The following is a 13149-nucleotide window of genomic DNA, read 5'->3' as shown; positions in this document are numbered from 1 at the left end:
GTATAGATTGGTTGTGATTACCTGTCTGTCTTCTCTGCTGCCTTATGAGAGCAGAGAATTTTTTAAATATGAATAATGAATTAATGAACAAACAAACCAAAAAAACTAAAACATAATTCACAATTCCACTGGACAGTTAGTCTTCTTGTATGTTTTCAGATTATTCTGAGTCCAGGCTCATGAGGTTGCTTCCCTTATCTTCAGCTCTGCCCACCGTCAATCCACGATGTACCCGACACAAAGAGCACAAAGCACCCACTTCTGAGTGCTGACTGTTTATCTCCCTCCCTTGATTACCTCAAAAACTGTAGTTTCTTCCTCTCTTTTAAACTTCAATATTTGATGTCCTATGATTGTCCTTGAATGCTGCTGTTGTGTGTCTTTTAATATTTCTAATAACTACCCTGTCAATAAAATAAGTATATTAAATTTCTTACCATTGGGAATTCCCTGGTGGTCCAGTGGTTAGGACTCTGTGCTCCCACTGCAGGGGGCGCAGGTTCGATCCCTGGTCTGGGAACTAATATCGTGCATGACATGAGGCGCAGCCAAAAAAAAAAATTTCTTACCACTTCTTATCTCTAAATTGAGGTGGATAATGGATTTATAGTCCTCCAAAAGGATTTTAGTTGAATCAAGACATCAGGATGGGGACTTCCCTGGTGGCACAGTGGTTAAGAATCCGCCTGCCAATGCAGGGGACACAGGTTCGATCCCTGGACCGGGAAGATCCCACATGCCGCGGAACAACTAAGCCCGTGTGCCACAACTACTGAGCCTGCTCTCTAGAGCCCACGAGCCACAACTACTGAGCCCGTGTGCCACAACTACTGAAGCCTGCATGCCTAGAGCCCGTGCTCTACAACAAGAGAAGCCACCACAATGAGAAGCCCTCACACTGCAACAAAGAGTAGCCCCCGCTCGCTGCAACTAGTGAAAGCCTGCGCACAGCAACAAAGACCCAACACAGCCAAAAATAATAAATAAATAAATTAATTAATTTTTTTTAAAAAGACATCAGGATGGTTATAATAAGCAGCCTGGACCAGCGCTCGCTCGCGCTCTCTCTCTCTCTCTCTCTCTCTCTCTCTCCCTCTCTCTCTCTCTCTCTCTCTCTCCCCCTCTCTCCCCCTCCCTCCCCCACCGCCCCCATTAAAATCAGAGTCAGAGGCTTATTTCTCTTTGGTTCATTACTCCTGAGACCCTCTGAGGGTGAGGCAATCACATTGCCTCAACTGTTTTATTACTATTCAGGGAGAAGCCATGTAACTAAGACTATTAGGCACAACATTTTTATGGCCAGTTCATATTCTCATTCAAAATTATCTGGTATTATAAGTTTTCGACAAACTGAGTTCTAAACCTAAACATACTCAGTATGACCTTTACTTCTCCTTTTCAAGGTTGAGGTAATCTTAAACAGTATTCTGTTTTTTTAAAGTAACACACACAGACACTGACATTTGCTGTCCTTTCCTTTCCTTTCCTTCCCTCCTGAGGGGAAACAATCCTAAGCAGAACATTTAAGAAATCTCTTATACAAAAAGCTTGTTGAGGATTAATGGCTTGCCTTTGCTGGCTGCCTTTGATGGCCAGATCTCGCTCCACTAGGGACACACCTGCAGGCAGAAATCCTCCCCTGCCTGCATTGAACCTTCTCCAGCCAGTGCTGTAAGGACTTGGGTGGATCTCATTCTTTGAGCATTTCTTTTCTAGACTAGAACTGACCCGTCTCTTCTCATCAGACCTCAATACCCTACTAAGTTATAGCTTCAGGGATATTAATAGAATAAAATTCTCTTGAAAACTGTACCCTGGTTTCCTTGATTGGGATCTTTTTGTTCTCCTTCCAAACTCCTCAGCCAGTCATTTAGAGATTATTGCATTAGATTACTTCCACAGGTAGTTAATTTTATCCATGTCCCCCCCGACCAGGTTCCTTTTCTGAAGGTAATTAATATTCAAAGTTCACTGTTCAAAACTCTCCTATTCAAGTAGTGCTGAAAAGGGACACTGCCAATATTTATTATTCCTTTTCCTTATTTCTTGAACATGCCAGCTGCCTTGACTAATTGAGTGTTTTTCATGTCCAGCACAAGGATACATTGGTCTGAGTATGAGGACTTGCTTGTTTGGGAGCCATTCTTCCTGTTCACAGTGACCAAGCCTCACTCGACTCTGGTCCTTTAGGTGATTGTAAACTCAGCTCTCAGAGGACTATGTTAATTCCCATGTCACAGAGGGCCTTTCACTTGTAGCCTCTGTACTGACAACAAAACTGCTCAAGTGTTAGTGAAACAGGGACTTCACCAGTCTTGACAGAAGACATTTGCCAGTCTTGATGATCGGTTTTTTTGGTCCCATCAATTCAGATATATCTTCTGAATTTTATCTTTGATAGGACTGACAGTGTGACTTCTCAAATACCAACCAATCCATGTTACTGCCCTGAAAGGTGCTGTTTCTCCTTTGGTTGTTCCTCCTTCTTGCCCACTTGAAACCTTATTCTTACTTCTCACTACCTATCAAGTGTGACCGTTTTTTAGGGCCTTTCTCAAGTCCATCTCCAGGAAACCTTTCCTTGACTTTGGCCTTATTCAGTTTGGTGTTCAGTCATGTTCTATACCATCTACCTTAAGCAGTTAGGGATTTCATGTCTATGCCTGTCGTTTGTGAGGTGTTGAGAGCAGGGACCATACCTCTTACTTTTCCAGTACCATATACAGCCTACTGTCAGCACAAGTATTCACTTGGTACTCACTGAATTGAACTGAATCAGATCAGATGTCAAGCAAAGTTATGGAAATTCTTCCTCATCTCAAACAAGATGTTGACTTGAGTGACCAAAACAAGACTCACTTCAGGATGTTCCAAATAGGTTAGGTATCACACATTCTCAAGAAGATTCTTTTCCCTTTTTAGAAGTCAGGAGAAGCCTTTATCACTTTCTAACTGAAGTAGTAACTTTATTAATGATGTTTTTTCTTGTCTTCAATAGGCTGCACATTAAATGGCCAAGAGGTAAGACTCACTGTCCACTATGAAAGTGGGTTCACTATCTCCAGGGAAAATGGAGGTTCCAGCAGCATATTGTACCGCTACCCCTTCGAAAGGCTGAAAATGTCTGCTGATGATGGCATCAGAAATCTGTATCTGGATTTTGGTGGTCCTGAGGGAGAACTGGTAAGCGTGTTTCTGAAAAACATGTTTATTCTAATAGGTATTCTCTTTCCTCCTATTGCTTCTTACCTTCTATAGAAAATTATGGGCTTACAGACTGATATTCCATTTGGAGCCAGGAAATTCTTCTTCAGTTTTCAAAGATGCATGGGTTTGGTTTTGGGGTTTCACTGTTTTTTTTCCCACATTAAGAACTCATTCCCTTTTTTAAAAGTTTTGTTTGAATTTTAGAAAGAAAAAATAAATAGCCATTTTAAGAAACAGGCTTTTAACAAATATAAGATACAAAATACTAAACCTGGCAAACTTTAATAAATGAATTCTATCCATTGATATTATCAGCAATTTGTTGGGATAAGAGTTAAAAGTAATAAAGTGACAGTTGCTACAGAAATTCTGCTGATCAAAAAAAAATGATATGGAGATATGTACATACAGCCATCATCTTTTTTTTTTTTTTTTTTTGCGCAGTACGCGGGCCTCTCACTGTTGTGGCCTCTCTCGTTGCGGAGCACAGGCTCCGGACGCGCAGGCTCAGCGGCCATGGCTCACGGGCCCAGCCGCTCTGCGGCATGTGGGATCTTCCCGGACCGGGGCACGAACCCGTGTCCCCTGCATCGGCAGGCGGACTCTCAACCACTGCGCCACCAGGGAAGCCCGCCATCATCTTTTTTGACTTCCTTGTCCTTTAAAGGAAATATTAACAGGAATTCATGAGTCCCCTTGGAGAACTAGAGAAGTGTGTCAGGTGTACTTTAGAAATCAGAAATCATGATAAAGAAGTCAAAGTCATGCCTTTTCTCTCTTATCAGTATTGAGCCAGTAGTTCAAGTCTTGTCTTATACGTGAAATCTTATGTCCATTGACACAGTCACGATAGGTGTAAATTTGAAAAACAGAATCTTGAAATTTTAGAACTGAAACAGATCTTAGGGATAATGAAGTTCAAACTCCAAATGAGAAAACTGTGGCTAGAAATCTTATTTTATTTTATTTTTATTATTATTTTTTTTTGTGGTACGCGGGCCTCTCACTGTTGCGGCCTCTTCCGTTGCTGAGCACAGGCTCCGGACGCGCAGGCTTAGCAGCCATGGCTCACGGTCCTAGGCGCTCCGCGGCATGTGGGATCTTCCCGGACCCGGGCACGAACCCGTGTCCCCTGCATTGGCAGGCGGACTCTCAACCACTGCGCCACCAGGGAAGCCCTAGAAATCTTATTTTAAATGATGAACCTTTAGGAAACTATGGACAGCCATGGACTTCAAAAGCCTGTTCATCTGATGTCAGCTGTCCAAATTAGAGACCTGTGCTTAGAAAGGTATAACTAGCCCTCCCAACTAGCTTCAAGGGTTGTCATTCCCACCACAAACCGATAAGGGGTATCAAAAATCATACACATAGATGGTCACACTTCAGCTGAATTTCCTGTGATTCCCCCTGGGAAATATACTTACAGTCAGTGGTTTCCATATAGGATATTCCGCTTTCCTTTACATCTTCCTACGTGGCATGGTGAAATCTAGTACACCACCAATAGTGTCCTAATTGTGGATGTGAAATTTCACACTGGTGTTTAATTTTGACATAGAATAACCTTACTTCAGAGTACACTTCCATTTGCGGCTCTAAGTTCCGAAGAGTTGCCATAAATCTGGCACATCCATTATCCAGGTTCTTTTTAAAAAGTAGAACATCATGTCCAAATTTGTTTATTTTGCATGTTTGTTTATTAAAGCATCTGTATATAGGAGTGATAATTAATGTCCTTTCTCCACAGACCATGGACCTGCACTCCTGTCCGAAGCCGATAGTATTTGTGTTGCACACATTCTTGTCGGCCAAAGTCACTCGCATGGGACTGCTTGTATGAGCAGCAAAAAATCAGTAAAGAGCCTTGAATGTCACAAGAAGTATTTCCACCTCAAAAAAAAAAAAAAAAGCACAAAAAGAAAGCTCTTTGCTCTCTCCTCCAGCACAGTGCCTTGGCAAGGACCTACAAATCACTGCTGAACTGTAACCATGTTTAAAGAAGAGCTTGCCTTTTTCAAACTACCTTGCCAGAAATTCTAGGACTCTAGTAAGCTCCAAAATAAGGCTGTTGATTTATTGTCTAGTTTCATAATGTGGTTTCTAAGTAATTAGGTTTATTTCCCTTGATAAGAAGGGTGGCTCATTCTTTTTCTTTTTGGACATAATCAAACATCTAATAGTTTCTTTTTTTTTCTTTTTCTTCTTCTTCCAATAGAATTTGTTTCAGGCTTAGCCTTGATCTTTTGCTTAGGACAACTATCTCTAACCAGGTGCTAGTTTGCAGCAGCCCGTGCTTCTTGGTCACTCCATATAGTTTATACATTTTGTTGGATTTTACTGTCTTCACTTACTCCTACCCTAGGAAGTCCTTGAATTGCATCACCAAAGGGTTCTTCATCTGTCATGGCTCTCCCTGCATCCCACCCTGGCCATCACTTCCCACTGCATCACAAGCTTTGCCACTCATAAGTGCTAACTTTAAGACTTAGAACTTGCAAGATTTGATTTACCTTGCCTTCCACTCCCTTTCTAGTAGTGACCAACTTGAAAAACAAGTTGGAAAACACTGCTTTGAAAGAAAAGTTTTGCTTGTTTTAGGATTTTCTGATTTTATCTTTGGTAGGAGCCAGGGGATAAGATTTATTTTAAAAGAAAATCCTCATTTTAGCCTAAGCCATTTTTTATTGCTTACCAAATGTGCCTTTGGTTAGGGTTAGTGGAGCTTTATTAGTTTGAATGACTGGATATCACTGCCATTCCAGGGAGACCATCTATCTAATATTGAAGAATAATTTTTGAGGTGGGTTTCCTTAGTGCGTTATCTTTTTTAGTTGGCAGATCTCTTTAAGGAAGACAAATCCTGGAGAGCCAGCTTGTTAAAAGAGTACACTTTGTCAGTGAAGCCAGCTCGCTCTTTAGCACAAACATCATGACACATTGCTTTGAGCTGTGTGAGCCCATGCAGGATCCTGGCCCTGGCCCTCTCCCTCTGTGGCAGCAGAGTGGCATCCGTCAGCAACTCTAATTCAGTGCTGGCTCAGTGATGCATCCTACAATGGGCAGGGTGATGAGACCATGGAACAGCTACCTGGGCTTTGCTAAGCATTGTCAGATATCATCATTAGGACATAGCAGCAGTAAGATTGCTGATTTTGTGGTACTGGAGAACTCAGCTTCTTTTTCCTAACTATGAAGGAGTATATATCTGAAAACATTTAAAATAGTATAATAGCTATATAAAATGTCAAGGTTAGCACAGTCCCCAGATCTTAAAGAAAAGGTAACACTGACTTTCATGTTCTCTCTGCTCCCTGAAGAAAGTTCTAGGAATAGTTCTCATTTACTAGAGTTATCAGGAATGCCATAAGAGGACGTGAGCACTATGGAGGGTGGAGAAGCGTAGCAGTCCAAAGATGAAAAAGAAAAAAACACCAAAAACCCACAAATGTACTATTTGCAAAGCAAGAGCTATTTGGTTTGAGTGCAGACTGACCTATAGGTGGGACATATAAAAGAGGAGACTCATGAGCAGAGAGAGTTCTAGTTGGACATTGTAACCTCATTGTCTTCCCTCTGCCCCATAAATGAGTTCTTCCCCCAGCTCCAGTCCCCAAAGTCTGATCTACTTAAAACTGGAAATTGAAATCTAGACTAGAATATATCTTTTAAGAGCTTTTTTATGTTTTGAAAATTCATAAATCTAAGTTTGGTTCCATCTGGGATACATTTGCAAATCAGAGAAGAAAGAATCTTGAAGATCCAGCTATGGTTTCTGGAAGCAGAATTTCAACACACAATACCCTCAGATAAGGGAGCTTAGACACTTTTGGCAGTGAGAGTATTATTAATCTGAGAAGTCGAACAATGCAGTCACAGACTTTTGCAGCAAAGCCATTTGGTGAGGTTTTCTGTGTTAGTATGAAAGGCTAAGCCACTGAGAATATTTTCTGGGAGAACTTCTGAGCCACGCTGCTCATTCCTTCTATGAAAAAGATCTGTTAAAAGGTATGATTAAAATGTGGGCAGGAGAGGTAAGCATTGTGTGCATTTTGGCTCATTTTGCTCAAGCTTTAGCTGTCATAGCACCAAGATCCATAGGTTTCTAGTATTTTTTGAGTCTTGATGTGAAATGAAAGTGGATGGAGGGTTTCCTTTGACCACTAGCGCCCCAAGAGCAAGAGCCCTTCAGCTGCTTGTTTAACATACTTCAGCAGCTTTCCAATCATGGGTGACCAGGTTGTTCTTTAATTGTGTTTGTGGGATTTTCAAACCACAAATGAAGTGCTTTTTATGAATGGGACAGCCTTGATAAATAGGTATTTTGTATTAAGACGCCAGAATGTGGCAAATTATTTTCAAGTGATAACTGAAGAGGGGCATTTTTGATATTTCACATCTTTTATAGAACAGCTGACTTTTCACTTCTTTTTCATTTTGAAATAGGAAAATTGTTGAGAATGTGGTGGGCTTCCATGTGTAGAGTGGAAAGGAGCTGCATAGTAGTGCCCCCTCATTCCGATGGACACTCCTCGTGCCCTCGGGAACCGGGGCTTAGATGTCTTCTCCACATTCCACACAGACGCCTACGAGCAGCCAATTGGTGTGTGAAAATTCTTCCTCCTCATTCTCTAAAACGTCTCCGCTCCCTCTCCCCCCGGAAAAAAAAAAAAAAAAAAAAAAGGAAAGGAAGAAAAGGCTCAATTATACTTTTTCTGGAAAAGGTGAGTCCTTTCCTGAAGTCTTCAAACAAATCTTACCTGGAAATTAGTATCTAATATTTTATATGAAGAAATACTTTAATGTATGTTTATACAGTATTTATTAGGTAGTTGTAACTATAAACTCAGCTACCTAGTAGAGTTTCAGATTAAATATTGGGACATGTACAGGAATCAAGAATACTACTCTAAATGTCATTCACCTATTTTAAAGCCATGTTTTAGCACTTTTTAGGCTAGCTAAAGTCTGATAGTGCTTGTTTTTATCATCTGTACTCTCACAAAGTTTGTTATTGAAAATTATTGCATGCAGGAGGGATCAAATTATTTATTATATTTTTATAAGTGGAAAAATCACTCTAACCAACAAATGATTAAAGTTGTTACTGATTATTTTCTTAATTTATCCTCCTAACAGAATGGTAACAAAGCTTTTTTCAGCCGATTAAATGCACTTAGCTAATAAACCAAAATTTACTCTTTAAAAAAAATTTAAACTGTGTGGAATCTGGACAAGACTATGTTTCTCCTAGAAAAAACACATTTCATTGTAAATGGTTTTGATGGACAAAAGTGTGTCCACTTTTGAGAAAAGGTTATAATGGATTTTTTTAATTTTGAGAGAACCTCCAGGTCTCCTTGTTTAATTTATATCCATATTTTTAATTCAAATTATCTTGTAAGCTGCTATGCAAAATCTATTAAAAGCCCTACTTACTCAAAGAGTTAAACATATTTGAAGCTTTCAGGGAAGACCTGTAGACTTAAGCACTTTCTCTGCTTATTTTGTATCTTAGACACTTATGCTGAATTATGTTCTTATTATTTTCACTGGTTATAAGCTATTGATTGTACATAATATTTAAACCATCCAAATATCCAGCATACATTTCCATGTCGCTGCCATCCACTGTTGACGCCAGGAATGAAATGGCTGGTTAGAAAGCCAAAGGTCGTTTTCTTTCAATATCCAATGAAGTAAAATGCTGGATCTCTTTGGTCTCAAAGCATATTGAGATCTGCATATCTGTGTAAGGAAAAGAGACTTCTTTGGGATTCTGCTTAAACTTTAAGTTGAATTTGATTATAGTCATATTCATTTGTTTTATATATCTCTATCAGGTATATTACGTGCCAGGTGGTATTATATCCTACCTTGAGATTGGAAATCTCTTTCATTTAAATTTGAATTCTTATTGTGGCTTTTTTTTTTTTCTCCATTAGATCAAAGTAGAGGAATCTGACATCTGCTACCATTCTCTCTGTGTCCCTATTTTAATTTTTTGATAATCTACAATTATTTTGTTATATATACTGTCTTTAAAAACTGACAGCAGCAGTCCCCCAACCCCTGCCCCCCTTTTTAAGCTATATATTTCACTGTGCTGGGCATAGAGACACTCAATAAATGTATGATGACAGACAATTCTAAAATAATTATGCTGTATATCAGGATTATGTGTTTTTGAGCAATATAGCTATTCCTATGGTATAAGGATATTCAGTGAAATTTATTTTACACTAGTAATAGACTACTTAAGTGGTTGATTTGAAACCCTTTCTCTAAAGCACACACATACACACATCTAGCAGATCAGTGATAATTTCAAGTTAAAGTAAGGTACAATTAATAGACAATAGAACACGTCTCTTTTTGACACTAGTTAAACTGCCAACTGGAAGAACGGTTGTTGTGTATTAACTTGAAAAATATTTTAACAAGATTTCTTCTTTTATAAACTTGATAAACGTGAGCTTTATTTCTTGTCACCTCTATTCTTCCTTTCCATTTTAGGTGACTGAACCAAAGCATATTCTGGTTTTAAAAGTGAATCTACATTTGATATAATGCATAAATATGCCATTTGTAAATGATTGCTTGCTCTCCAATGAACATTTGATTGTAGTCAACAAATATCTACCAAATGAACTGTAATCCTTGAATTGCCACAAAATAGATTGGTTGAAACTAAAAGGATAAAACAGAGAAATGATACTTCATTTTATTGTAAGATTAGGTATTGTGGCAGATTTCTAACTTCTGAGTCCTGTAAGTACTTTACTCAGTTTTGTAATAATCTTACCTCCCTGCCATTGACACAAATGCAAAAGTTTTTGAGTCCCTCTTTATCCTAGTCACATGTACACCTTTGGAACCTGATTATCACCTCTTCCAAAGTGATAGAAGTCTCTTATGAATAGACAAAAGGTTCTTTGGGACCCTAGAGAAATTTTTGAAACTGCAAACCTAATTAATGATATATTAATTCATGGATTCTTTCATCTAATAAGCATTTATTAATGTACAGTTCTTCACAGGCACTCTGAAAGGTCCAAAAGAAAGTTCCTGCCCTTAAGTAGCACATAATCCATTACTTCTCAATCACACCATGCCATCTATTTATCAGTCAGAGGTTAGGTAATTAACCACCTCATATTTTTACCAAAGCATATCTGCAGTTCTGCTTATCTGGCAAATTGGAAAATATTTAAAAGGATGCTCAGTCTTTGATCCATGCTAGCATGAAAGAACTCCAAGCACATTTTAGTAGGTTGGTCTTTTCATCATGCATCATTTTTTAATTCAAAATCAGGCTTTAGTTTGTGAAGGAGACTAGTGTAGAATATCCTTAGTAAGATAAATTACAACAACGACAAAAAGTTAGCTCCATTGCCCAAAGTGGATCAATGAGAAAGTCTTTTTAAAGAAAAGTTTCTTTTAACTGTAAACAGAAAAGATAAATGTATATTTCATCTACCCACTTTATAGATTGTGCTGACCCAGTCATTTTCACATTTGCAGCCTTTAAACATCTCATTTGCTGAAAGTCCTTACATGTGGTAGATGGACTGTTGCTCCATTTGAGAGATCAAAATAATGAAGATATTTAAAACTTAGCAAAATTCCACTTATTCTAGAACACTCAGACATTCAAACTCAGTAGAAAGGGCACCTAAAAAAAAATAAGAGCAGTTGTGTGAATTTTTCCATGTTTTCCTTCAGTAACAGTCCCTTTCCATCTAGCTTGCCTTCCATCTATCACTAGAGGCAGCCTTTCAGGCAACATCCTTTGTCATGCCCAGAAAGGCCCTGAGAGGTCAGTGATTGGAATGGCTTAGGGAACACAGTCTCATGGGCTCCTTCCCCTTGGTTTTCAGCGTCCTGGAGTTGTGCACACAAATTAGGTCATGCCTTCAATGTCTTGGTCTTTACTTTAAACCTACCCTTTGACAATCAGGTGCTAATGATTGTATACTATTGGAACCAGCACATAAGTTATTGTCATGTTAAGTGTCTGTTCCTCCTAGGTTGGAAGAAGTGCTTTCCTTCTATCTCAGTCCTGTTCAGGTGGGTGTCAGTTACATTTTTTCACCTCTGTTTTGTGAATTAACAGAATTTGAAGGAGGAGAAATGATCTAAACTAAGTTTTGGGTTTGGCATGATCATCAGTCTTGATGATACTCTTCACACCTTAAAGCAAACCTGCCCTATCATAAGAACCAATTTCTGATTGTTTTTCTCTAGTTAGGACTCCAGTGTTATGTTTACAGTCTGTTGGATGGATTCAGCATGATAAGACCTGGGTGCCCAAAGAATCTATTTCCCTTGTGGTACCAGACCCAAGGTCCTTTAGAAAATAATGTGGCAAACCACTACCTATAAAGGCCTGTTTTTGCTAATCTGTGCAAACTTTTATTATACCCTCTTGTATGTATTCTGTCCTATGCAACTCACATTTTTTTAAGTATTAAGACTTAGAAAGCTAGGATGACACTTCTACAAAGAATTAGAGGTATGTGATATTTTGGTGTTTTCCTTCCTTTTGGAACCCTGTATTTAAACAAGACTTCTTTTTAAGTGTTGTTTAAAATTTAGGTCTCAAGTCTTCTGGCATCACCAGACTACCAAATCAAAACCCATGGCATAAAACAGGGCAGTATTTGTGTTCGTAATAATAAAAAAGCTTTATGTGTACTGTGTAAGTATAATGCATAGACAACACTTTCCCTTGAGTTGCACATCAACATAGAGCATTGTACATTACAATGAAATTTGCAACTTAAGGGTATTATATATATAAATACATATATACCTTTGTAACCTTTATACTGTAAATAAAAGAACTGCTTTTAGACTTGTATTTTTTTTTCATTTTTTAATGTTAAAATAGTTTCAAACTTAAACAGGAAAGGTTTAAGGACAGTACAAAGAACTCCTACATCCGTGTCACCCAAATTTCCCAGTTGTTAACATTTTACCACATTTGTTCCATTACTCTCTCGTCTTTTTCTGCCATGATGCTCATCACCCTTAAATTCTCTAGTGTGTACTTTATAAACACAAGGACATTCTCCTGTATTGCCACCCTACAGCCCTCCCAATCAGGAAGTCAACTTTGGTACAACACTGCCACCCATCCACAGACCCCACTTAAGTGCTCCAATCGTCCCAACAATGTCTCCTTTTCCCTTATGGCACAGGATCCTATCCAGTATCACATGTGTTTGGCTGTCACATCTTAGCCTCTTCTGGTGCCATTTTTAAACAGATTTAGGACAATTCCAAACTCTTAAAAACTTAGTTTCGGTTCTAGTTCTACCACTGACCATCTGTGTGATGGGAGCTTAATCACTGGATCAATCTGAGCTTTATCAAACTTTGAGTCACACAGAGGAGGGGCAAGTGAGAGATGGTTTCTCAAGAATCATGTTTGGAGATCACTGCTCCATTTATTTCAGTATCAGTCACTTTGTGTGATATCTCAGCAGAATTTTGCCCTGGCCCTACCTCTCCAAAATGTTACTCATCTGAACCTTGTTTTTTATAAATTTATTTTATTTATTTATTTTTGGCTGTATTGGGTCTTCGTTGCTGCACGCGGGCTTTCTCTAGTTGCAGCGAGCGGGGGCTACTCTTCGTTGCGGCGCATGGGCTTCTCATTGCGGTGGCTTCTCTTGTTGCATTCTCTTGTCCATTCTCTTGTTGGAGCATGGACTCTAGGCACGTGGGCTTCCGTAGTCGTGGCTCGCGGGCTCTAGAGCGCAGGCTCGGTAGTTGTGGTGCACGGGCTTAGTTGCTCCGCGGCATGTGGGATCTTCCTGGACCAAGGCTCAAACCCGTGTCTCCTGCATTGGCAGGCGGATTCTTAACCACTGTGCCACCAGGGAAGCCCTGAACCTTGTTTTTATTCCTCCTCCTCCACACTGTTCATGCCCCCAA

General features: G+C 39.3%; 1 protein-coding gene across 1 annotated transcript in view; it reads left to right on the top strand.

The window, feature by feature from the left end:
- Positions 1-7898, top strand: part of SNTB2 (syntrophin beta 2) — a 97496-nt gene extending 89598 nt beyond the window's left edge. Inside the window, exons 6-7 of the mRNA XM_029213518.1 lie at positions 2999-3183; positions 4958-7898. Of these exons, the coding sequence (XP_029069351.1) occupies positions 2999-3183; positions 4958-5050 (278 nt within the window). The 3' untranslated portion in view covers positions 5051-7898. The remainder of the gene's footprint in view (positions 1-2998; positions 3184-4957) is intronic.
- Positions 7899-13149: the final 5251 nt, after the last annotated feature.

The sequence above is a fragment of the Monodon monoceros genome, unplaced genomic scaffold, assembly GCF_005190385.1.
Source record: "Monodon monoceros isolate NGI ecotype Baffin Bay Population unplaced genomic scaffold, NGI_Narwhal_1 Super_Scaffold_10, whole genome shotgun sequence".
Lineage (NCBI taxonomy): Eukaryota > Metazoa > Chordata > Mammalia > Artiodactyla > Monodontidae > Monodon > Monodon monoceros.
This window is presented reverse-complemented; position numbering and strand designations above follow the sequence as displayed.